The 25,987-nt window shown below is 50.4% G+C and overlaps 1 protein-coding gene across 1 annotated transcript in view; it reads left to right on the plus strand.

Moving 5' to 3' along the window:
• Positions 1–25,847, plus strand: part of LOC140406849 (nmrA-like family domain-containing protein 1) — a 59,412-nt gene extending 33,565 nt beyond the window's left edge. Inside the window, 2 exon segments of the mRNA XM_072494735.1 lie at positions 25,170–25,416; positions 25,804–25,847. Coding sequence (XP_072350836.1) covers positions 25,170–25,416; positions 25,804–25,847 — 291 coding nt within the window.
• Positions 25,848–25,987: the final 140 nt, after the last annotated feature.

Consider the following 25,987-nt stretch of genomic DNA (forward strand, 5'->3'; position numbering starts at 1 on the left):
TATACAGTGAATGGTAGAACCCTCAGGAGTATTGACAGTCATAGAGATCTAGGTATACAGGTCCACAGGTCACTGATAGGGGCACACAGGTGGAGAAGGTAGTCAAGAAGGCATAAGGCATGCTTGCCTTCATTGGCCGGGGCATTAAGTATGAGAATTGGCAAGTCATGTTGCAGCTGTATAGAATTTTAGTTAGGCCATACTTTGAGTATAGTGTTCAATTCTGGTTGCCACACTACCAGAAGGATGTGGAGGCTTTAGAGAGGGTGCAGAAGAGATTTACTAGGATGTTGCCTGGTATGGAGGGCATTAGCTATGAGGAGCGGTTGAATGTTCTCACTGGAATGATGGAGGTTGAGGGGCGACCTGATAGAGGTCTACAAAATTATGAGGGGCATAGACAGAGTGGATAGTCAAAGGCTTTTTCTCAGGGTAGAGGGATCAATTACTAGGGGGCATAGGTTTAAGGTGTGAGGGGCAAGGTGTAGAGGAGATGTACGAGGCAAGTGTTTACACAGAGGGTAGTGGGTGCCTGGAACTCGCTGCCGGAGGAGGTGGTGGATGCAGGGACGATAGTGACATTTAAGGGGCATCTTGACAAATACATAAATAAGATGGGAATAGTGGGATATGGGGGGGTGTAAAAATGGGTAAAGAATATTTAATGGGTGGGATGATGGATGGGGATGTGGTAGAGTTCTGGTTAAAATTCTTTTTTTTTCTGGAGACGAGATGGTGGGGAATATGGGCGTCGGTGCTGGAGGGAGGTGAGACTCGGGGATGGGGGAACTGGGACAAAGGCCGCAACAGAAGCTGTGCCACAGGGGGTGGGGCTGGCTCAGGAAAGCGTGGGCTTTTTCCCGCGCTAGGGAGGGGGGGATGGAGGAAGGTAAGGAGGAAGAGAGACTCCCACACGGGGAGGTCAACGGGAAGGCGGGGGAAGCCGGGGTCAGCAGAAGTCAGCTGACTCACGGAAGTAATATGGGGGGAGCAAAAATGCTAGATGTGGATCTAGCGGGGAGGGGGGAGGGAAGGGGGGGGAGAGGGGGGGACATTAGGGTTGCTGCTGCACTGTCCGAGGGGGAACTGAACATGGAAGAGATGGTCGGGGCGGGGGTGCCCCGTCTGGGGGACTGGAGGGTGCGGGAGAAGCGGGCACGGGACTGGCCTAAGATAGGAGATGGCTAGTCGGCGGGGGGGGGGGGGGGGGGGGGGGGGGGTTGCCCCCCAATCCGGCTGATCGGAAAGTCAGGGAACCAAGAGGTGAAGTAATCAGCGGGGAGCGTAGCTGCTTAGGAATACAAAAAAACACGAACAGACAAAACTCAAGAGTGGTTACGATTGTCCCCATCCCACAAAATATGACACAGTGTATGGAAAGGCTCAGTAAACCAAGATCCACCACACTAAGAAAACAAAAAGGGACGGTCAATAGCGAATTAAAGGTGCTATATTTAAATGCAGTGTACGGAACAAGGTAGATGAGCTTGTGGCCCAGATTGTGACTGGCAGGTATGATGTGGTAGGCATCACAGAGACATGGTTGCAGGGGGTTCAGGACTGGCATTTAAACATCCAGGGATTCACAACCTATCGAAAAGACAGAGAGGTGGGCAGAGGGGGCGGGGTTGCCTTGTTAATTAGGAATGAAATTAAATCAATAGCACTAAATGACATAGGGTCAGATGATGTGGAGTCTGTGTGGGGAGAGTTGAGGAACCACAAAGGCAAAAAAAACATAATGGGAGTTATGTACAGGCCTCCTAACAGTAGTCAGGACCGGGGGCACAAAATGCACCACGAAATAGAAAGTGCATGTCAGAAAGGCAAGGTCACAGTGATCATGGGGGACTTCAATATGCAAGTGGACTGGGTAAATAATGCTGCCAGTGGACCCAAGGAAATGGAATTCATTGAATGTTTACAGGAGGGCTTTTTGGAACAGCTTGTGATGGAGCCCACGAGGGAACAGGCCATTCTGGACTTAGTGTTATGTAATGAGCCAGACTTGATTAAAGATCTTAAAGTAAGGGAGCACTTAGGAGGCAGTGATCATAATATGGTTGAATTCAATCTCCAATTTGAAAGAAAGAAGGTAGAATCAGATGTAAAGGTGTTACAGTTAAATAAAGGTAACTACAGGGGCATGAGGGAGGAACTGACGAAAATCGACTGGGAGCAGAGCCTAGTGGGAAAGACAGTAGAACAGCAATGGCAGGAGATTCTGGGAGTAATTGAGGACACAGTACAGAGGTTCATCCCAAAGAGAAGAAAGGTTATCAGAGGGGGGATTAGGCAGCCATGGCTGACAAAGGAAGTTAGGGAATGCATCAAAGCAAAAGAGAAAGCCTAGAATGTGGCAAAGAGTAGTGGGAAGTCAGAAGATTGGGAAGATGACAAAAACAAACAGAGGATAACAAAGAGAGAAATAAGGAAAGAGAGGATCAAATTTGAAGGTAGGCTAGCCAGTAACATTAGGAATGATAGTAAAAGTTTCTTTAAATACATTAAAAACAAATGGGAGGCAAAAGTTGACATTGGGCCGCTCCAAAATGACGCTGGTAATTTTTAGCTGAGGAACTGAATAAGTACTTTGCGTCAGTCTTCACAGTAGAAGACATGAGTAATATCCCAACAATTCCGGAGAGTCAGGGGGCAGAGTTGAATATGGTAGCCATCACAAAGGAGAAAGTGCTAGAGAAACTAAGAGGTCTAAAAATTGATAAATCCCCGGGCCCAGATGGGCTACATCCTAGAGTTCTAAAGGAGATAGCTGAAGAAATAGTGGAAGCATTAATTATGATCTTTCAAAAGTCACTGGAGTCAGGGAAAGTCCCAGAGGATTGGAAAATCGCTGTTGTAACCCCCCTGTTCAAGAAGGGAACAAGGAAAAAGATGGAAAATTATAGGCCAATTAGCCTAACCTCGGTTGTTGGCAAGATTCTAGAATCCATTGTTAAGGATGAGATTTCTAAATTCTTGGAAGTGCAGGGTCGGATTAGGACAAGTCAGCATGGATTTAGTAAGGGGAGGTCGTGCCTGACAAACCTGTTAGAGTTCTTTGAAGAGATAACAAATAGGTTAGACCAAGGAGAGCCAATGGATGTTATCTATCTTGACTTCCAAAAGGCCTTTGATAAGGTGCCTCACGGGAGACTGCTGAGTAAAATAAGGGCCCATGGTATTTGCGGCAAGGTACTAACATGGATTGACGATTGGCTGTCAGGCAGAGAGTTGGGATAAAAGGTTCTTTTTCGGAATGGCAACCGGTGATGAGTGGTGTCCCGCAGGGTTCAGTGTTGGGGCCACAGCTGTTCTCTTTATATATTAACGATCTAGATGACGGGACTGGGGGCATTCTGGCTAAGTTTGCCGATGATACAAAGATAGGTGGAGGGGCAGGTAGTATGGAGGAGGTGAGGAGGCTGCAGAAAGATTTAGACAGTTTAGGAGAGTGGTCCAAGAAATGGCTGATGAAATTCAACGTGGGCAAGTGCGAGGTCTTGCACTTTGGAAAAAAGAATAGAGGCATGGACTATTTTCTAAACGGTGACAAAATTCATAATGCTGATGTGCAAAGGGACTTGGGAGTCCGAGTCCAGGATTCTCTAAAGGTAAACTTGCAGGTTGAGTCCGTAATTAAGAAAGCAAATGCAATGTTGTCATTCATCTCAAGAGGCTTGGAATATAAAAGCAGGGATGTACTTCTGAAGCTTTATAAAGCATTAGTTAGGCCCCATTTAGAATACTGTGAGCAATTTTGGTCCCCACACCTCAGGAAGGACATACTGGCACTGGAGCGGGTCCAGCGGAGATTCACACGGATGATCCCAGGAATGGTAGGCCTAACATACGATGAACGTCTGAGGATCCTGGGATTATATTCATTGGAGTTTAGGAGGTTGAGGGGAGATCTAATAGAAACTTACAAGATAATGAATGGCTTAGATAGGGTGGATGTAGGGAAGTTGTTTCCATTAGCAGGGAGACTAGGACCCAGGGGCACAGCCTTAGAATAAAAGGGAGTCACTTTAGAACAGAGATGAGGAGAAATTTCTTCAGCCAGAGAGTAGTGGGTCTGTGGAATTCATTGCCACAGAGGGCGGTGGAGGCCGGAACGTTGAGTGTCTTTAAGACAGAAGTTGATAAATTCTTGATTTCTCAAGGAATTAAGGGCGATGGAGAGAGAGCGGGTAAATGGAGTTGAAATCAGCCATGATTCAATGGTGGAGCGGACTCGATGGGCCGAATGGCCTTACTTCCACTCCTATGTCTTATGGTCTTATGTCTTATCACGTGGAATGTGAGAGGCCCCAATGGGCCGGTTAAGAGGGCCCGAGTGTTCGCGCACCTAAAGGGACTGAAGGCAGACGTGGCCATGCTTCAGGAGACACATCTGAAGGTGGCAGATCAGGTCAGGTTAAGGAAGGGATGGGTAGGACAGGTGTTCCATTCGGGGCTGGATGCGAAGAATAGAGGGGTGGCAATACTGGTGGGGAAGCGGGTGTCGTTTGAGGCCAAGAACATAGTAGCGGACAATGGAGGCCGATACGTGATGGTGAGCGGTAGGTTGCAGGGGACGGAGGTGGTACTGGTGAATGTATATGCCCCGAACTGGGACGATGCTGGATTCATGAAACGGATGTTGGGGCGTATCCCAGACTTGGAGGTAGGGAGCTTGATAATGGGTGGGGATTTTAACACGGTGCTGGACCCAGCATTAGATCGTTCCAGATCTAGGACGGGGAAGAGGCTGGCTGCGGCCAAGGTGCTTAGGGGGTTTATGGATCAGATGGGGGGAGGAGATCCGTGGAGATTTGCCAGGCCTTTGGCCAGAGAATTTTCTTCTTTCTCCCACGTACATAAGGCCTACTCCCGGATAGATTTTTTTTGTTTTGGGCAGGGCATTGATCCCGAAAGTGGAGGGAACGGAGTATTCGGCCATAGCCATTTCAGACCATGCCCCGCATTGGGTGGAGCTAGAGCTGGGGGAGGAGAGGGACCAACGCCCGTTGTGGCGATTGGATGTGGGACTGCTGGCAGACGAGGAAGTGTGTGGGAGGGTGCGGTGATGCATCGAAAGGTATTTGGAGGCCAACGACAACGGGGAGGTGCAGGTGGGAGTAGTATGGGAGGCGCTGAAGGTGGTGGTCAGGGGAGAGTTAATTCCATCAGGGCACATAGGGTGAAGAGAGAGGGCAGGGAAAGGGAGAGGTTAGTGGGGGAGATTTTAAGGGTGAACAGGAGATATGCAGAGGCTCCTGATGAGGGATTACTCAGGGAGAGACGAAGTCTCCAGACGGAGTTCGACTTGTTGACCACGGGGAAGGCAGAGGCACAGTGGAGGAAGACACAGGGGGTGATATATGAATATGGGGAGAAGGCGAGTCGGATGCTGGCACATCAGCTCCGTAAGAGGATGGCAGCGAGGGCGATAGGTGGAATCAAGGATGGCAGGGGACTACGGTGCGGAGTATGGTGAAAGTGAATGAGGCATTCAAAGCTTTTTACGAGGAGCTGTATAGGTCCCAGCCCTCAGGGGGAAAATAGGGGATGCGACAATTCTTGGACCAACTGAGGTTCCCGAGGGTGGAGGAGCAGGAGGTGGCTGGTTTGGGGGCGCCAATTGGGGTGGAGGAGCTGGTTAAAGGACTGGGGAGCATGCAGGCAGGGAAGGCCCTGGGGCCGGATGGGTTCCCGGTGGAGTTTTATAAGAAGTTTGTAGACCTGTTAGCCCCGTTGCTGGTAAGGACCTTCAATGAAGCAAGGGAGGGGGGACCCTGCCCCCGACAATGTCGGCAGCGACGATCTCTTTGATCTTGAAGTGGGATAAGGACCCACTGCAATGTGGGTCTTATAGACCGATCTCGCTCCTCAACGCAGATGCTAAGTTGCTGGCAAAAGTGTTGGCTACGAGGATTGAGGACTGTGTCCCAGGGGTGATTCACGAGGACCAGACGGGATTCGTAAAGGGTAGGCAGCTAAATACCAATGTGCGAAGGCTCCTAAATGTGATAATGATGCCATCGGTGGAGGGAGAGGCGGAGATAGTGGCAGCCATGGACGCGGAGAAGGCCTTTTGCCGAGTAGAGTGGGAGTATCTCTGGGAAGTGTTGAGGAGGTTTGGGTTCGGGGGAGGGTTTATTAGTTGGGTTAAGCTCCTGTATAGAGCCCCGGTGGCGAGTGTGGTCACGAACCGGCGGAGGTCGGAGTATTTCCGGCTGTATCGAAGGACGAGGCAGGGGTGCCCCCTGTCTCCTCTGCTGTTTGCATTGGCAATTGAACCTTTGGCCATGGCGTTAAGGGAGTGGGGGAAATGGAAGGGGGTGGTCCGAGGGGGAGAGGAACATCGGGTGTCGCTGTACGCAGACGACCTGTTGCTGTATGTGGCGGATCACGTGGAGGGGATAGTTGAGGTCATGCAGATCCTAAGGGAGTTTGGAGATTTTTCGGGCTGTAAGCTCAACGCGGGAAAGAGTGAGCTCTTTGTGGTGCATCCGGGGGGATCAGGGAAGAGGAATAGATGACCTACCGTTGAGGAGGGCGGAAAGGAGCTTTCGATACTTGGGGATTCAGGTAGCTAGGTGCTGGGGGGCACTGCACAAACTTAATTTGACGCGGCTGGTCGAACAGATGGAGGAGGATTTTAAAAGGTGGGACATGTTGCCACTCTCGCTGGCGGGCAGGGTACAGCCGATTAAAATAGTGGTCCTCCCAAGGTTTCTTTTTGTGTTCCAGTGCCTTCCAATCGTGATTACCAAAGCCTTTTTTAAGAGGGTAGGCAGGAGCATTATGAGTTTTGTGTGGGCGAGCAAGACCCCGAGGGTAAGGAGGGGGTTCCTGGAGCGTAGCAGGGATAGAGGAGGGTTGGCGTTGCCGAATTTGGGGAGCTACTACTGGGCAACCAACGTGGCGATGATCCGTAAGTGGGTGATGGAGGGAGAAGGGGCGGCATGGAAGAGGTTGGAGATGGCGTCCTGCAAAGAAACGAGCCTGGGGGCGCTAGTGACGGCACCGCTACCGCTCTCGCCGACAAGGTACACCACGAGCCCCATGGTGGCGGCAACGCTAAAGATCTGGGGGCAGTGGAGACGACACAGGGGAGCGTTGGGAGCCTCGGTGTGGTCCCCGATTAGGGATAACCATCGGTTTGTCCCAGGAAGGATGGACGGGGGGGTTTCAGAGCTGGCATCGGGCAGGGATTAGAAGAATGGGGGACCTGTTCATCGATGGGACGTTTGCGAGCTTAGGGGCGCTGGAGGAGAAATTTGGACTACCCCTGGGAAATGCCTTCAGGTACATGCAAGTGAGGGCGTTTGTGAGGCGGCAGGTGAGGGAATTCCCGCTGCCCGGCACAGGGGATTCAAGACAGGGTGATTTCGGGCATATGGGTCGGGGAGGGCAAGGTTTTAGCGATATATCAGGAGATGAAAGAAGAGGGGGAGGCTTTGGTAGAGGTGCTGAACGGTAAATGGGAAGAGGAGCTGGGGGAGGAGATTGAGGAGGGGCTGTGGGCTGATGCCCTAAGTAGGGTTAATTCCTCTTCCTCGTGTGCCAGGCTTAGCCTGATACAGTTTAAGGTAGTGCACAGAGCGCATATGACGGGGGCGAGGCTGAGTAGGTTCTTTGGGGTGGAGGACAGATGTGGGAGGTGCTCAGGAAGTCCGGCGAACCATGTCCATTTGTTTTGGTCATGCCCGGCACTGGAGGGGTTCTGTAGGGGAGTTACGGGAATAGTATCTAAGGTGATGAAAGTCCGGGTCAAGCCAAGCTGGGGGCTAGCACTATTTGGAGTAGTGGACGAGCCGGGAGTGCAGGAGGCGAAAGAGGCCGGTATTCTGGCCTTTGCGTCCCTAGTAGCCCGGCGAAGGATCATAGATCATAGAAATAACAGTGCAGAAGGAGGCCATTCGGCCCATTGAGTCCGCACCGGCTCCCGGAAAGAGCACCCTACCCAAGGTCAACACCGCCACCCTATCCCCACAACCCAGCAACCCCACCCAACACTAAGGGCAATTTTGGACACTAAGGGCAATTTATATTGGCCAATCCACCTAACCTGCACATCTTTGGACTGTGGGAGGAAACCGGAGCACCCGGAGGAAACCCACGCGCACACAGGGAGGATGTGCAGACTCCGCACAGACAGTGACCCAAGCCGGAATCGAACCTGGGACCCTGGAGCTGTGAAGCAATTGTGCTATCCACAATGCTACCGAGCTGCCCCCTAGTAAATGATCTTGTTAATGTGGAAAGAAGTGAAGCCCCCCAGCGTGGAGGCCTGGATAAATGATAGGGCAGGGTTTATCAAGTTGGAGAGGTTAAAGTTTGCCTTGAGAGGGTCTGCGTAGGGGTTCTACAGGCGGTGGCAACCATTCCTAGACTATCTCGCGGAGCGTTAGATGAAGGTCGGACAGCAGCAACAGCAACCCGGGGGGGGGGGGTGCAGGGGGGGAATATCTCTCGTGGAGGGGGGGGGTGGGGGGGGGAGGAGGAGGGAGGGAGGGGGAAGGTGTTTTTTTCTGGGGGGCATTTGAGCAAGAAACCACATGAATGATCCGGAAAACTGACATGTACGGGAGGAATCCAATGTACAAAGTTCTGTATCATATTGACTTGCCATGTTCATGTCTTGCTATGCGAGCTTTCTTTCTTTTCTGTTACGGGGGTGGGTGGGGGTGGGGGGGGGGGGGTGGGGGGGGGGCGGTGTTTGTAAGGTTGAACATTTTGTTTAAAAAGTCTTAATAAACATATTTTTAAAAAAAGATACAACCAAAATTGAGTTAAAGATACTCATTGAAAGTGCCTGTCACGATAACAGAAAGACAAAGTACTAATCGTAAGTACATGTGGTTCACACGATAAACTCTCCTCCTTTCTATAAAATACCTACAAAATTGCTCCTTTTATCCACTCATGTATCATTCAATCACATGACTTTAATAGGAATAATTATACCTCTCACCGAAGTAAAGTTTTCCATTGTTTTACATACTTTATTCTTCAAAGTTGTCAAATTTACTCTCTGAGCAATTTGATAATGCCATATTTGACCTAAACAGCACAATTAAGTCACTGGTTCTTTATGATTTTTAATATTATTGAGCTGTTTTATCATGTTTGTTTATAACATGAATGTTGGAAATCGCTGGCAGAATGTCCCTCCGGATCTCTCTTTAACTGTCTCTGTGTCTCTCATTCTTGATCTATACAAAATCGTATTTGTTCTCTTGAAATCAAATTATGTTTTCAGTGGGCAATAAATTTGTACTTGTAATAATAGGCAGTATAATTTTGCTTTCCAAATTGCTTTTGATGATTTTTGCAGACTCGTGATGGAATGTAACCTCACATTGCTGACCACAAAAATGGGATCTGTCAAAAGAATTGGCGAGTAGCAAACTGTTCAGACACAGGAGCCGCTGCATTCTCACTGCTCATGTGTAGAGATCGTACATTTTTCCAACTTCTTCAGAGAGCAGAAAACGGAAACTGAATACCAACATCTAAACAGATTGTGAAAATCACCATCAAATCATTTTCGAATGACTGGTACATGCCTTCTTAAACAATTTCTTCTGCTGGACTGTAGATTATTTTAAGCTTTGCACCAATCTTTGTATACTCAGCTGGTTTTGATTATTACTACATAAATGGCACTTTTAATATTCCTTCATGGGATGTGAGCCTTGCTGGCAAGGCAAGAATTTGTCCTTGAAAGGATGGTGGTGAGCTGCCTTCCTGAATGACTGGAGTCCATCTGGTGTAGGCACACCCACAGTGCTATCATAGATTATCATAGAATTTACAGTGCAGAAGGAGGCCATTCGGCCCATCGAGTCTGCACCGGCTCTTGGAAAGAGCACCCTACCCAAGGTCAACACCTCCACCCTATCCCCATAACCCAGTAACCCCACCCAACACTAAGGGCAATTTTGGACACTAAGGGCAATTTATCACGGCCAATCCACCTAACCTGCACATCTTTGGACTGTGGGAGGAAACCGGAGCACCCGGAGGAAACCCACACACACACGGGGAGAACGTGCAGACTCCGCACAGACAGTGACCCAAGCCGGAATCAAACCTGGGACCCTGGAGCTGTGAAGCAATTGTGCTATCCACAATGCTACCGTGCTGCCCCTGCTGCCCCTGCCCGTGCTACCGTGCTGTTAGGGAGTTCTGGTATTTTGTTCCAGTGACAGGAAAGAAACAACAATATAGTTCCATGTCAGGATTGGGTATGTATCTTGTATGTGGTACACACTGCTGCCATTATGCGTTGGTGGTGGAGGAAGTGAATGTTTAATGTTAATGGATGGAATGCTGATCAAGTGGGCTGCTTGTACCTTGAGGGTGTCGATCTTCTTAATTATTGTTTGAGCTGTACTCGTCCAGGCATATGAAGCATATTCCATCACAACCTTGATTTGTGCCTTGTAGATTGTGGACAGGTCACAGATGCCCTGTTTGCCCGGGCAGTGAACTATATAAACTTTGACTTGTACCAGACCCAACAAGATGCCCAGGCAGCAGAATTCTCAGTCATCGATGGGATGCCCCAGGTCCATGGTGTAATAAATGGCACTCTTTTTTTGGGGGAAATTTTTTATTTAAAACAGATTTGTAACATTTCCAGAGAGAAAACAGGCCCTACGCAAAGAGCCTTAACATAGTGAAAACAAACAGTGGGAAAGAATAAACATGTTAATAAGGCACTTCCCCTGTCAGCTCTGTTTGCCCTGCCCCACGTGTTCAACTAAACTAACGTGGCTTTAACCCCCCTCCCCTCCCTCAGGTGCCGCTGCTGTCGGTTTCCTGCGCTGTTCCCTGAGAGTCTGCAAGCGACCTTCTCCCCCAGGGGATCCCTGGTCAACCCCCTTGCCCACTTATGTCTCCTCTGCTCTACATCTCAGCTGCCCCCCCCCACCCCGACCCCCCCCCTGCCCCCGAGGCCTGACCTGCCAGGTCAGCCCTGCACTTGGCCCTAGCCTGCCCCTCCTCCTACTCTCCCTGGGGCCCCCTGACCTACGCTAGCTACGCTGACCCCTGCCCTTAGCGCCTGACTGTCTCCCGCCCGAGCGCTCGGGCCCTCCCCCCACACACCACGGACCCATTAACCTGATTGTATCTCCCCGTGCCCTTTCAAGTCCCTTAACCAACCCCTAGCCCATCCCCCTATCAGAGGCCCCGATCTCCCGCTAAAAGGTACCAAGTGCAGGGCCCCCTCTGCAGGGCCCCTCTCCCCCGCCCCCCCCCCCCCCCCTCATTGCAATCTCCCAAAATCACCCTAAGCAGTGCGCCCTCCAGCCCCCGCTCTCTGTCCCGGCTGAAAACAATATTAGATAAAACATTACAGTGCAGGATAATTTAACAAACCGCCGCCACACAAAAGCTCTGAGAGCCCAGAGTCCTTTAGTTCAAGTCCAGCTTCTTCTTTTAATAAAAGTCCATTCCTAGTCAGAGCAAGTTAGGTTAACAGACCGCCGACACTGTACAGCACTGAAAAAACTAAGTGCCCATTAGTTCAAGTCCAGCTTCTTGGGCGAAATTCTCCCCAAACGGCGCGATGTCCACCGACTGGCGCCCAAAACGGCGCCAATCAGACGGGCATCGCGCCGCCCCAAAGGTGCGGAATGCTCCGCATCTTTGGGGGCCGAGCCCCAACATTGAGGGGCTAGGCCGACGCCGGAGGGATTTCCGCCCCGCCAGCTGGCGGAAACGGCCTTTGTTGCCCCGCCAGCTGGCGCGGAAATGACATGTCGGGGCGGCGCATGTGCGGGAGCGTCAGCGGCCGCTGACAGTTTCCCGCGCATGCGCAGTGGGGAGAGTCTCTTCCGCCTCCGCCATGGTGGAGACCGTTGCGGAGGCGGAAGGGAAAGAGTGCCCCCACGGCACAGGCCCGCCCGCGGATCGGTGGGCCCCGATCGCGGGCCAGGCCACCGTGGGGGCACCCCCCGGGTCAGATCGCCCCGCACCCCCCCCCCCCAGGACCCCGGAGCCCGCCCACGCCGCCTTGTCCCGCCGGTAAATAGGTACTTTACGCCGGCGGGACAGGCAATTTATCGGCGGGACTTCGGCCCATCCGGGCCGGAAAATTGAGCGGGTGCCCGCCAACCGGCGCAGCCCGATTCCCGCCCCAACCGAATATCCGGTACCGGAGACTTCGGCAACCGGCGGGGGCGGGATTCATGGCGGCCAACGGCCATTCTCCGACCCGCTGGGGGGTCGGAGAATGACGCCCCTTATCTTTAATAAAAGTCCAAACCTGTTCTGGTGTCTCGAAGTAGTGATGGAGTTCCTCAAACGTCACCCAAAGCTTCGCAGGATACAGCATTCCAAACCTCACCTCCTTTTTGTAGAGGGCTGCCTTTACCTTGATGAATCCTGCACGCCTCTTGGCCAGCTCCGTTCCCAAGTCCTGGTAAATGCGCACCTCGCAGTTCTCCCATCTGCTGCTCCTCTCCGCCTTTGCCCATCGCATCACATGTTCCCTGTCATCAAGCCGGTGAAAGCGGACCACCAAGGCCCTCGGTCGGTCGCCCGTCCTGGGCTTCCTTGCGGGGGCTCTATAAGACCCATCCAACTCCAGGGGTCGAGGGAAGGCCTCCGGTCCCATCAGCGCCTTGAGCATACCCTTCACGTATGCACCCACATCCGATCCCTCGCAGCCCTCGGGGAGGCCAACGATCCTCAAATTCTGCCTCCTGGCTCTGTTCCCCAGCTCTTCAAGCTGCTCCTGCATCCTCCCCTGGTGGGCGTTCAGCTCCTCCACCTCGTGCTCCAGCTCCGTTACCGTGTCCGCCTGGCTGGAGAGCTTCACCTCGACCTCCCTGAGCGCCTGCTCTTGGACCGCCTGTGCCTCGACCATTCGGTCCATTACCCCTCTCATCGGGTCCAGCGTGTCCCTCTTCAGTTCGGCGAAGCAATTCCTGAAGAACTCCATCTGTTGCTCCCTTGGCCAGTGAGCCTCCGCTCCCTGGTCCCTGCCTTCCGCCATGCTTCGCCGCCCGGTCTGGGGTCCCCACTGCTCCTGCTTCGATCCTTGCCGCTCCACTCGATCACTTCTGGTCCAGCTGTCCATACCCCGGGGGGAAAGCCTCTTCCCTATCGTCTCCTCCACCGATTCAGGTCGCCAGGTCCCGAAAACGTCCGTTGGAAAAGGTCTGTTTGCCCATCGCGGGAGGGAGCGATCCGACCTGCGACCTGCTTCCTTGAGGGCGCCACCCGAAGTCAATAAATGGCACTCATGCCGCCTTGTGTTCACCGAGACACCAGGGAGTACCCGACATCAACAGGAAGGGGTTCCACTCCCTGAACATCCACATGAAGATCATGTGCATATCTGCAAGCTTCCATGAGGGTACGCACGACAGCTACATCTTGGCGAAGTCAGACATACCCGGGCTCTTTGAGGACCATCCCAGCATGGCCGATTGGCTCTTGGGGGGGATAAAGGATACCCGCTGAGGACCTGGCTAATGATACAAGTACAGAGGCCGGTGACCTATGCGAGACCCAATACAATGAGGCCCATGCGGCCACCAGGCTGTCAGTAAGCAGTGCATCGGACTCCTCAAAATGTGGTTCTGATGCCTCGAACGCTCTGGTGTTCCACTGCAATACATCCCCCAGAGGGAAGTCCGCTTTGTGGTGGTCCCCCAAAACCTAGCACAGCAACGGGGCAACATGCTGGAAGTGGAGGGGGAAGAACATGTGTTTACCTCCAAGGAGGAGGGCGAGAACAGGGGAGGACTCGCAGGACCAGCAGGAGGATGGAGGAAAAGTGGCAGCGGCGAGGCCAGGGAGCCTCTGGACCAGTGGAGAGTCTCACCCTCGCCCCCTTCACATCGTACGTGGCCTCGTCTGTCACTGCCCCTGTCCCCAACCCCCCCTCCCCCCCACCACCATTTCCCAACCTCCCAGGGTCTCTGTAACATCAGTCAAGGTGATGGGACTGTGTTGGCACTGTCAGCGGGTCACTGTCGAGGGCTTTGCAGAAGAAAGTGACAGGTGTCATATTGGTTGAGTCAACGGTTTTTGTTAATTAACACATGGCCCCAACTGCCTCAATCCCCCGATGCTGCACCTGAACCTTCCTTACCCTCCCCCCCCCCTTCCCCCACCACCACCTCCCACCCCCCTGTGCCTCTCAGCGATATTAGAGGTGGAGGCCAATGTGTTGGGTGTTCTGGATCCGTGGAACACATATAGGCCACCAACACTTAAAATAGTGCAACACTATTTTATTAAGTTAGAAACTGCTGAACATACTTTCACTGTGGGTTAACACGATGTTAGATTAAACTAAAGACCTATGCCTGTCCGAACCAGTCTATGCACTCAGCACATGGTGAGGATCTGTGCTGCAAGCTGTAAGCTCTGTCCTACTAGGAGGCTGCATCTCGAATGAGCAGGAACTCTGATGCCCCCTGTCTTTATAGTGCGTGTGCTCTAACTGGTGATTGGCTATGGTGTTGTGTGTTGATTGGTCTTGCTGTGTCTCCATCAGTGTGTGTATATCTGCACCATGATGTACTGGTGTATATCATGACAGAGGCAGCCTGCTGCCTACCGCATCCGGTGGCCTTTGATGCCCCTGGCGGGCGTCCTCTGGGGCCAGAGGGCCCTGGTGCTCTTGCTGGCAGCACATGCCCACCGTGCCACCCTGTGCTGACTCTGAGACATGCCGTTGTCAGTGGGGTGGGTCTCAGGGGAGTAGGTGGCCACCGTTGCCACTCTATGATGGCACTGGGGTGGCACCCAGTGCCCCCTCCTCCCGTTCGGTGCCCATATGAGCCTGGGGTTCTCCTCAGGGTGGAGGGGCAGCTGGGGCTCCCCTGCGTCATCTGGCTCTGAGGCTGGGACATGCTCGAGAGTCTTATCAAGGTCCGCTTGGTACTGGGTCACGTTCCCCAGCAATTGGGGCACGTGTCACTGACTGAGCCAGGCCTTGGACACCTCCATTCATGCTGCTAATGCCGTGCACCAGGCTCTCCACTGGTCCAGAGGCTCAGCATCTCACTGGGACCCTGCTGGATCCTGGGGGGAAGGGGGGGGGGGCAGTGGTGGATGGGCCAGCGCCATCAGATAGAGATCCTGTGGGAGAATGCACATGTGGTCAGTGGGAGGGATGCATCAGTCTCTATATCATTACCAACTTACGTGTGACTGGTCATCTGGGTGGGGACTGGTCGATCCTCACCTCTGCAGCGTACGCCAACCTCTACATTGGTGACTGATCTATGCGCGGCCACACCGGGGACCTCCAGAGCATTTTCCTCGTAGGGAGTGAGGACCTTGATGTCCGTCACCCCGCTGCCCATCTGGGCCCTCTCCTGTCTGTTGTGGGCCAATACCTCCTGCGAGGACATAGAGGGGGCATCGTTAGTCGCACATGTCAATAATCGGGGGGATCGGTTTGGAGTTTTGGGGTCTGCACTGGTTTCTTGGAAAGAGCACCCTACTTAAGATTAAGCCCACACCTCCACCCTGCCCCCAATAACCGTACCTAACGTTTTGCGCACAAAGAGGCAATTTAGCATGGCCAATCCACCTAACCTGCATCTTTGGACTGTGGGAGGAAACCTGAGCACCCGGAGGAAACCCACGCACACACGGGGAGAAAGTGCAACCTTCAGACCGACAGCCACCCGAGGCCGGAATTGAACCCGGGTCCCTGGAGCTGTGAGGTAGCAGTGCTAACCACTGTGTCACCAATGGGCAATGTTAACCCCCCACACATATGAGCATTATCCCACACCCCCAAATGATGACACCCCACTATGGGGTCTCTTTAGCCCCCCATACCTCCTTACAGGCCCCCCCCCTTCCAGGACCCGCACCCTTCAACTCCCCCCAACTCGCCAGCAAGCCCTTATCTGTCCTGCACCCCCCCCACCTTCCTACCCCCACCACCCTCCTTTCATGTGCATGCCCCCCCCCCTCAGACCCTGACCCTTGGCACTGCTACGTGGCACCTGGGCACCCTTGCTCTGCCACTCTGGCACCTGTTGGTTTTGGAGTACCACCTGGGCACGTTCCAAGGGGAGGGCATGGAACCTACCCTCCACTGTCACTGACCACTCAAGGGCCTCTGATGGCCCAGGAGACCTGCTGGGTGTCGTTCCGCCTGGTCCACGTTTGTGTGGACCAGTACTGAATGGCGCTGGCTGAGACCTCCCTGGGGAGACCGGTCGATCCCGGGAAGCCAGTAGTTCATGGGTAAGTACGCTTAAGTAGGTTCAAAATTAACTTAAGTGCTCGCCGATTGTGCACGAGATTCTGGTCGCGCCACCTCATGGGACTTGGGCAGATCCCGCGAGGCATTGTGGCTACCGGGAAGCACGCGGGAGGCCTCACCCGGCATCTACCAGTCATGCCGCGCTTCCATTCAGACTCGATGCGGCCAGTAGACCGCACCATGTCTTTGTAATGATTTTAAGACAGTTTCTTTCTCCTCCCACTCACATATGCAATATGTTTCTGCTCACCACAAAATCCTGTGTGGTAATTCAATCTGTGCACCATGCAGTAAGAGTATGAAAGTGTCGCCTACATTCAACATCTCCACATTGGATTTGAAAATACATTACTTAACTCTGAGGGAGTTAGATTTTGCTTTTTAACTCTGGGGCAGCACAGTGGCACAGTGGTTAGCACTGCTGCCTCACAGCTCCAGGGACGATGATTCAATTCCAGCCCCGGGTAACTCTCTATGTGGAGTTTGCACGTTCTCCCCGTGCCTGCGTGGGTTTCCTCCGGGTTCTCCGGTTTCCTCTCACAAATGCAAAGCTGTGCAGGTTATGTGGATTGGCCATGCAAAATTGCCCCTTAGTGTCCAAAAGGTTAGGGGGGGTTATTGGGTAACGGGGATATGGTAGAGGCAGGGGCTTAAGTAGGATGCTCTTTCCAAGGGCCGGTGCAGACTCGATTGGCCAATAGGTCTCCTTCTGTACTGTAAATTCTATGATTCAATGATTCTACAAAATTAACAAACCCTCTAGGTACGATCTACCAGCCTCGTTGCACCCTACTCTGGTTCGACGAAGCTGGTAAATCTCTCGAGAGGCCTTTCGCGATATTTATGATGCTTGTTACACTCGAGAAATCTTGTTAGGCATCACAATCTGTATCTCCCCTTCAATGGGCGTGATCCAGATTTGCAGCTAGGCTCACTTGAATATGTCTGCGCCGGTGTTACCCAAGGCGTGGGATCAAATTGGCCTGTCCTCGGAGACCTTCCCGTTCCGCCATTTAGCACTGTTTATTTATTTTTTAAATATAAATTTAGAGTATCGAATTCATTTTTTTCCAATTAAGGGGCAATTTTAGAGTGGCCAATCCATCTACCCAGCACATCTTTGGGCTGTGGAGGCGAAACCCACGCAAACACGGGGAGAATGTGCAAACTCCACAGGGCCAGTGACCCAGGGCCGGGATCGAACCTGGGACCTCAGCGCCTTGAGGCAGCAGTGCTAACCACTGCGCCACCGTGCTGCCCAGCACTGTTTATTTTTATAAATAAACTTTATTAAAGCAAAAGAAAACAATATCCAAACTTTTAAACGGCACTTGTGGGCTGGTCTCCCAGGCGATCGGGGGCCCCTGGGTGATCAGGCTCTGGACAAGATGGGCCCGATCCCCGGCATAGGCAAGATGACACTCCGGCACCTTGGCACTGCTAGCATGGCACCCTGACACTGCCAGGCTGCACGTGCCAGGGTGCCATGCTAGCAGTGCCAAGGTGCCGGAGTGTCATCTTGCCTATGCCGGGGATCGGGCCCGCGGGTGTCCTGCCCTTATGAGGTGAGGTGTGGCGGGGGGGGGGGGGGGGGGGGAGCTTGATGACCCCCTAATTGGGAGGTTGTTGCTGAGCTCCTTTTTGCTGATTGGCCACTCATGGCCCTCACTGTTAATCAATTTGCCATATTAACAGATCTCAAGGATCTTCCAGATTTTGGCATTGGTTGACCAACGCCGTGTAACTCATCATGGTGTTTTTCTGCCATTTTGTTTCTCATTTGGATCATGAGGGATTTCATAAAGCATCCACTGTATATACGATCATATCTGAACAAGGTAACCCCAAAGCTTTGATAACGTAACTGAAACCCACTAGCTTCAGGCACAGCAAATACACCAGCATCAATACCACTCCCTAGGGCTGTTTGCAACACGAGTCACTCAGCAAAACCTGATCATTATCACAATGTTTGATATCAGTATATACAGTCCATATTGTTTTCTTTTTCTTTTATTAAAATTTAAACTACCCAATTTTGTTTCCGATTAAGGGGCAATTTTTAGAATGGCCAATCCACTTACCCTACACATCTTTGGCTGTGGGGTTGAGACCCACGCAGACATGGGGAGAATGTGCAAACTCCACACGGACAGTGACCAGGGGCAGGGATCGAACCCGGGTCCTCAGCATCGTTAAACAGCAGTGCTAACCACTACGCCACCGTGCTGCCTCTTGCATATTGTTCAGTATTATTGTTACCAAAGTACAGAAGAAAAAATAATTGTTCTATCCAAATTTGTTGTAAACTCAAGAAATTTTTATATGAACACCAGCTCTCAAGGAACCAGTACTAAATCCGTTCTATTCTAGAACTCGGGAATTAGAACTACACAGCTCAGCACAATTGCTCAGATTGTCAAACCTTTGCTCTCTTAGTTTTAATTCTGATGTTACAGAAAGATGTTTAAGATCATCAATCAATCATTTCCTCTAGGCAGTAGGCAGTATACGTGGCCGCATCACACTGTTGATTCAGTTTAGATTTCACCCTTAGACTACTGAAAAACCCCAGCAGATTTTGATGTTCGCACATAAATTTATTCATCATTTGTAGCAACAGTGCTTTACTCAGTCTGAATATCATAAAAATAGAATTAGAATCTAAAAATATATTTCTTTCTTCTCTGAACTATACGATACTTAAATTTTATTCTGCATTATTTGTTGAAATCCTTTCTCGCGTTTTAAATTTTCTCTTACACATGTATATTGTTGTCTTTAGATTTTACCAAGCATTGTTTCATTCCAGAGAGGGAAGGCATAAAGCTTAATCTTGGGCCTTTTCCAAAGAAGAGTGCCAAAGCCACTCTTCAAAAATGACATACGTATATATTTATGTGTATATACCTGGCACAAAGGAAGGTGGTTATGGTGGTTGGAAGTCAATCATCTCAGCTCTAGGACATCACTGCAGGTGTTCCTCATGGTAGTGTTCTAGGCCCAATCATCTTCAGCTCCTTCGTAAATGAGGGCGGCACGGTGGCACAGTGGTTAGCACTGCTGCCTCACAGCACCAGGGACCCGGGTTCAATTCCTATCTTGGGTCACTGTCTGTGTGGAGTTTGTACGTTCTCCCCGTTTCTGCGTGAGTTTCCTCTGGGTGCTCCGGTTTCCTCCCACCGTCCAAAGATGTGCAGGTTAGGTGGATTGGCCATGATAAAAATGACCCTTTAGTGTTCAAAACGTTAGGTGGGGTTATTGGGTTACAGGGATGGGCTGAGTTGTGAATGTATGCCAGGAGATAAGTCATTCGCCACAGGATATCCAGCCTCTGAGCAGCTCTTGTAGCCTCAGTACTTTTATGGTTAGTCCAGTTCAGTTTTTGGTAGGGTGTTCTTTGAGAGGGTCAGTGCAGACTCGATGGGCTGAATGGCCTCCTTCTGCTCTGTAGGGATTGTGAGTCTACGACCTTCTTTACATCATAGTGTTAGAAGTGGGGATGCTCATTGATGACTGCACAATGTTCAGCACCATTCATAAATGCTCAGATACTGAAACAATCCATGTCCAAATTCAGCAAGACCTGGACAATATCCAGGCATGGCAAGTTACATTCGCACCACACAAGTGCCAGGCAATGACCATCTCCAACAAGAGACAATCTAACTATCACCCCTTGACATTCAATGGCATTACCATAATTGAATCCACCACTATCAACATCCTGGGCGTTACCATTGACCAAAAACTGAACTGGACTAGCCATAAAAATACTGTGGCTACAAGAGCTGCTCAGAGGCTGGGTATCCTGTGGCGAATGACTCACCTCCTGACTGCTGCTAACTTTTGGTTGGCTCTTAATTCGTTGCCCGTTGTATCTTTACTTAATTTGCTCTGTTTCTATAACCTTTGCTCTAGAGTCGCCAGGTATCTTTATGATACTGCCACGGGGATCAAGTTCAAGTACTGATCAATAACTCAACACACCAATTAGTAAGATTCAAATCAAAACACATTTATTATACACAGTAAATCACTACTCATGCATAAACTCTACTTTCTAGACTATCTCTATCACTCAAAGGCCTATACTTAGCTTCGGAATTGGCCCACCAGGTATGGGGAACAAATGGCCTTTCGTTCGATCTGAGTCTGCGGGATTCAAAAGCTGGTAGCGAGGAGCGCCTATCTCGTAGCATGCGTTGACTGGAGACTTGCTTGTTTGATGCGGCAGCTTGGGCAGTTCACTCTCAAGGGTTGATTCGCTACTGAGTGACCCTGCCAAGAAGAACGATTTGAACTTGGGGACTCTACTTTATAGTCCCCAGGGGCTTCCCGCCGTTCGGGGCGGACCCCGGACCTGGTTCCAAGTGATTGGACTGCGTCCCGATCACTTGGATCGATTTCTCTAATACTGGAGTTGTTCCCTGATCGCTGGGCGGTCTCTGAGTGTCCGTTGGCCTTCCTTTGTCTTGGCTCCTGCTGGCGCCGAGGAGTCTGGCTTGGCCTTATTCACCTTAAGTGTTTCAATTGTGCCCGGGGATCGCTCATTAATATGCAGATGGCTGCTGGTTTCAGTGCTGTCTGGGATTTTGCAAGTTCAAATACACAGGATTTCTGCACTTGTTAGTTTTTGCCTGTGTTGGCTGAATTTCCCTGCAGCCTTTGCGGACCTCCATTTTAAGTTGGGAATTGGCCAACCCAGGTGGCTACATGACTCCCCAAAGCATGTCCGCCATCTACAAGACACAAGTCAGGTGTGTAATGGAATGCTCTCTTGCGTGAATGAGTGCAACTCCAACAACTCTTGGGAAGCTTGACATCATCCAAGATAAAACAGCCCGCTTGATTGGCATCCCTTCCATAAACATTCACTCCTTCCACTACCAACACACAAGATGAACTGCAGGAACTCACTAAGGCTCCTTAAGTAGCACATTGCAAACCCACGACCGCTACCATGACAAGTGCAGTGGACACATGGGAATACCACCATCTGGATGTTCCTCTCCAAGTCACTCACCATCCTGAATTAGAAATATGTCGTTGTTCCTTTACTGTCGCTGGGTCAAGATCATAGAACTCCCTCCCTAACAGCACAGTGTGCCTACACCACAGGGACAACAGTGGTTCAAGAAGGCAGCTCACCACCTGTTTCTCAAGGACATTCAGAATGAGCAAGAAAATGGGCAGCACGGTGGCGCAGTGGGTTAGCCCTGCGGCCTCACGGCGCCGAGGTCCCAGGTTCAATCCCGGCTCTGGGTCACTGTCCGTGTGGAGTTTGCACATTCTCCCCGTGTTTGCGTGGGTTTCGCCCCCACAACCCAAAGATGTGCAGGCTAGGTGGATTGGCCACGCTAAATTGCCCCTGAATTGGAAAAAATTAATTGGGTACTCTAAATTTTAAAAAAACCCAGAATGAACAAGAAACGCCTCGCCAGCAGCACCCACATCTTGCAAATTAATTTGTAAAAGCTGGCTTTAATATAAAGAACGCACCGAGGCATTTTACAATTGAGCGTAAGGAAAATGACTGCTGAGGCAAGAGGGCAGAGGGTAGAAGGAGTAATTGCAGGCTTGTCAAAATTTGAAAAGGTTTGAAAAGAAGGAGTTGGAGGGACAGATAGGAATCCCAAAGGAATTAAAGCCAAAAACTGCTGAGATATTTGGGATGAATTATAGGGCGGGTTTCTCCAGAAAGATTTCTAAGTGTGATAGCGAGCAGGAACTGCCGCGAGCTTCCCGGTGCTTGGCCCAGCTGTACAACATTAATTGGTCCACTTAACGAGGCCCAGCTGTACAACATTAATTGGTCCACTTAACGAGGCTTCATGCAAATGAAGGCTCGCCAGCCAATTCGCTGGCACCGCGCTCGACCAGCTCTTGTACAGCCAATCCCAGCCAGCTTGCAGCAATGGCGCCCAGGAGAACGGCACCAAGGTTTGGGGATGTAGATCTGGACCAGGTCCTAGACACAGTGCAGGCGAGGAGGGATGTCCTGTTCCCCCGAGTGTCCCAGAGGGTCAGTCACAGGGCAACCAGTGCTGCTTGGGACGAGGTGGCAGCGGCTGTGAGCACCGTGAATGTGACCAGGAGGATTGGCCTCCAGGCAGCACGAGTCGACACCCCCCCCCCCCTGCCGAGACCTTCCGCCCCCACGCGAGCACTTGCTGGGGAGGCCGCTGAATGACGGGAGGCTGCTGGATATGGGGTGGCTCCCGTTAATTGTATGAGAATAGGGCTTAAGTGATGATAATTGGTTTCTTGCCACACTATGGCGAGATCCTGATTTCGCCTACAGGAGCGGGCCGGTTGCATGGGAAACTGTTTGGCACCGCGGTTCTCGCCCTCTCCCGCTATTCATCAGTCTCATTTTGCTCGATCGAGAGAACAACGAGGCCGGAGAATCGCACCTATAGCCTCTGCTTCATCAAGGTGAGGTCATGTCTGACAAATCTTTTAGAATTGTTTGAGGCGGTAACAAGGAAGTTAGACAAAGGAGAACCAGTGGACGTGATTTATTTAGATTTCCAGTAAGCCTTTGACAAGGTGCCGCGTAGGAGACTGTTAAATAAATTAAGAGCCCATGGTGTTAAGGGTAAGATCCTGGCATGGATAGAGAATTGGCTGACTGGCAGACTAGTGGTGTGCCTCTGGGGTCTGTGCTGGGTCCATAACCTTTCATAATATACATTAATGATTTGGAAGAAGGAACTGAAGGCAGTGTTGCTAAGTTTGCAGATGATACAAAGATCTGCAGAGGGACAGATAGTATTGAGGAAGCAAAGGGGCTGCAGTCGTACTTGGACAGGCTAGGAGAGTGGGCAAAGAAGTGGCAGATGGAATACAATGTTGAAAGGTGTGAGGTTATGCACTTTGGAAGGAGAAATGGAGGCATAGACTATTTTCTAAATGGGGAGATGCTTAGGAAATCAGAAGCACGAAGGGACTTGGGACTCTTTGTTCACGATTCTCTTAATGTTAACGTGCAGGTTCAATCGGCAGTTAGGAAGACAAATGCAATGTTAGCATTCATGTCTAGAGGGCCAGAATACAAGACCAGGGATGAACTTCTGAGGCTGTATAAGGCTCTGGTCAGATCCCATTTTGTGTATTGTGAGCAGTTTTGGGCCCCGTATCTCAGGAAAGATGTGCTGGCCTTGGAAAGGGTCCAGAGGAATTTCACAAGAATGATTCCTGGAATGAAGAGCTTGTCTTATGACGAACGGTTGAGGACTCTGGGTCTGCACTCGTTGAAGTTTAGAAGGATGCTTACAGGATACTGCGAGGCCTGGATAGACTGGGCATGGAGAAACTTACAGGATACCGCGAGGTCTGGATAGAGTGGACGTGGAGAGGATGTTTCCACTTGTAGGAAAAATTAGGACCAGAGGACACCATCTCAGACTAAAGGGACAATCCATCAAAACAGAGATGAGAAGGAATTTCTTCAGCCAGAGGGTGGTGAATCTGTGCAACTCTGCCGCAGAAGGCTGTGGAGGCCAAATCACTGAGTGTCTTTAAGACAGAGATAGATAGGTCCTTGATTAATAAAGGGATCAGGGGTTATGGGGGGAAGGCAGGAGAATGGGCAGCATGGTCGCATAGTGGTTACCACAATTGCTTCACAGCTTCAGGGTCCCAGGTTAGATTCCAGGCTTGCGTCACTTCTGTGCAGAGTCTGCACGTTCTCCCGGGTGCTTCGGTTTCATCCCACAATCCAAAGATGTGCAGGTTAGGTGGATTGGCCATGCTAAATTGCTCTTAGTGTTGGGCAGGGCTACTGGGTTATGGGGATAGGGTGGAGGTGTGGGCTTGGGTAAGGTGCTCTTTCCAAGAGCAGATGCAGACTCGATGGGCCGAATGGCTGCCTTCTGCACTGTAAATTCTATGATTCTATGAGAATGGGGATGAGAAAAATATCAGCCATGATTGAATGGCGGAGCAGACCCGATGGGCCGAGTGGCCTAATTCTGCTCCTATGTCTTATGGTCTTATCTGTCTCACTCTCATATCAAAATATTTGGTATGTGTTCTGCTCTTTCACAATATAGCGTGTTTGAAATTGGGAACTCACTACATGGTAAAAGTAATTTATTACATATTCAAGTAGTTTCCGCAAATAAATAACATTTTTATGAAAGAAAAATGAAGGGATATTTTGTGAGCACAGTACTGTAAGTATAGAATGCCGTTGCCCGAGATGACATGGTACTGAAGGAGATTGTATGTTACTGACAGCCTGACATTTCTAATGACTGCTTTAAGTGTTCTTGGTGATCGTATGTTCGTCACTTTGTCCTGAAGGACATTTCTTTGTCGTCTCCATGCCATCTCCTCTGCGTTGGGCTAATATGACTACCCATGTGGGACATGGCCTGCACTGCGCTTGGGCCTTTCTTGCACGCCACATATTATCAAAAAGATATTTGGTGTATGATTTGCTTATTATTTTCAATTGATTAAGTTTAACAGCATTGCTTTAAATCTTCACTATATGAGTATTTTTTTCTTCTTATTTCTCTCAGACCTTTCTTGAAGGTACTCAGTTGCGCTGCAATACTATTCTACATAGTGAGTTCCCTCAGTCAAATAGCATGTGAAAGACCACAGGCTCACTGATATCAGGTTACTTGAGCTTGGAAGAAATTTCATCTCATTGGATCCTGACTTCCCCTGATACCCGCATATGTGCTCTTTCGATTGACAGTTGGAAAATAACCAGGCATGGGAACTGTTTGAAAAAATATTCCCCCTTTCATTCTCAGATCCAGCCACCAAGACCAAGGCAACAGAGATCAGCAAAGTCAGCACTGACCAGGGATGGAGCCTGAGACTGTCCTGGACTATTGAAAGAGCTTTCCAAGTGATTTTAATCCATGGCTAATTAACCAAGTAGTGTTTTGCTTTTTTTCTTCATGAGGGTAAAAGAGTAGCTGATGTTTCCAACCACTCTGGCGTGAAACATGTCGTATTCAGTGGACTTGAGAATGTAAAAAAGCTGACTGATGGAAAGCTGGATGTGCCGTATTGTGATGGGAAGGGACAAATTCAAGACTACTTCAGGGAACTTGGTGCTCCCATGACAAGCGTTCGAATGCCTGATTACTTTGAAAATTTTCTTGGTGTGTTTAAACCTGTTAAATCAGGCAAAGGCTATTATGTTTTAGGTAGGTTATTAGAAAGCCTAAAGTGTTTTTGCAACAGCTGTACGGTTGGCATTATTATTTATTTATTTTTTTAATTAAAAAAAATATTTCTTTTTAAATAAATTTAGAGTACCCAATTCATTTTTTCCAATTAAGAGGCAATTTATTGTGGCAAATCCATCTACCCTGCACATCTTTGAGTTGTGGGGGCGAAACCCATGCAAACACGGGAGAATGTGCAAACTCCACACTCGGACAGTGACCCAGAGCTGGGATTGAACCTGGGACCTCGGCGCCATGAGGCAACGGTTGGCATGATAAGTAGGTATTCTCTACTGCTCTCGAGATGAAAGGGACTCTGATGAACAGTTTTCCTCTTCCACTTCTGAAGCCACATATTCCTTTTAGGATATGATCCAGAAGATCCAACAGCTCACTTGCGGCTCACCTGAATGACGTTCTTTATGTTCAAGCCGAGGCAATGAATCTTGACAGCCTATTAAATTATGGAAGTCATGATTGTCCAATTGGTCTTTTATATGAGTAATTCTTCCAGGCATCCAAGATTACATAGTTTAGAGAGCAATCAGGA

The sequence above is a fragment of the Scyliorhinus torazame genome, chromosome 2 (genome assembly GCF_047496885.1).
Source record: "Scyliorhinus torazame isolate Kashiwa2021f chromosome 2, sScyTor2.1, whole genome shotgun sequence".
In the NCBI taxonomy this organism is placed as follows: Eukaryota; Metazoa; Chordata; class Chondrichthyes; order Carcharhiniformes; family Scyliorhinidae; genus Scyliorhinus; species Scyliorhinus torazame.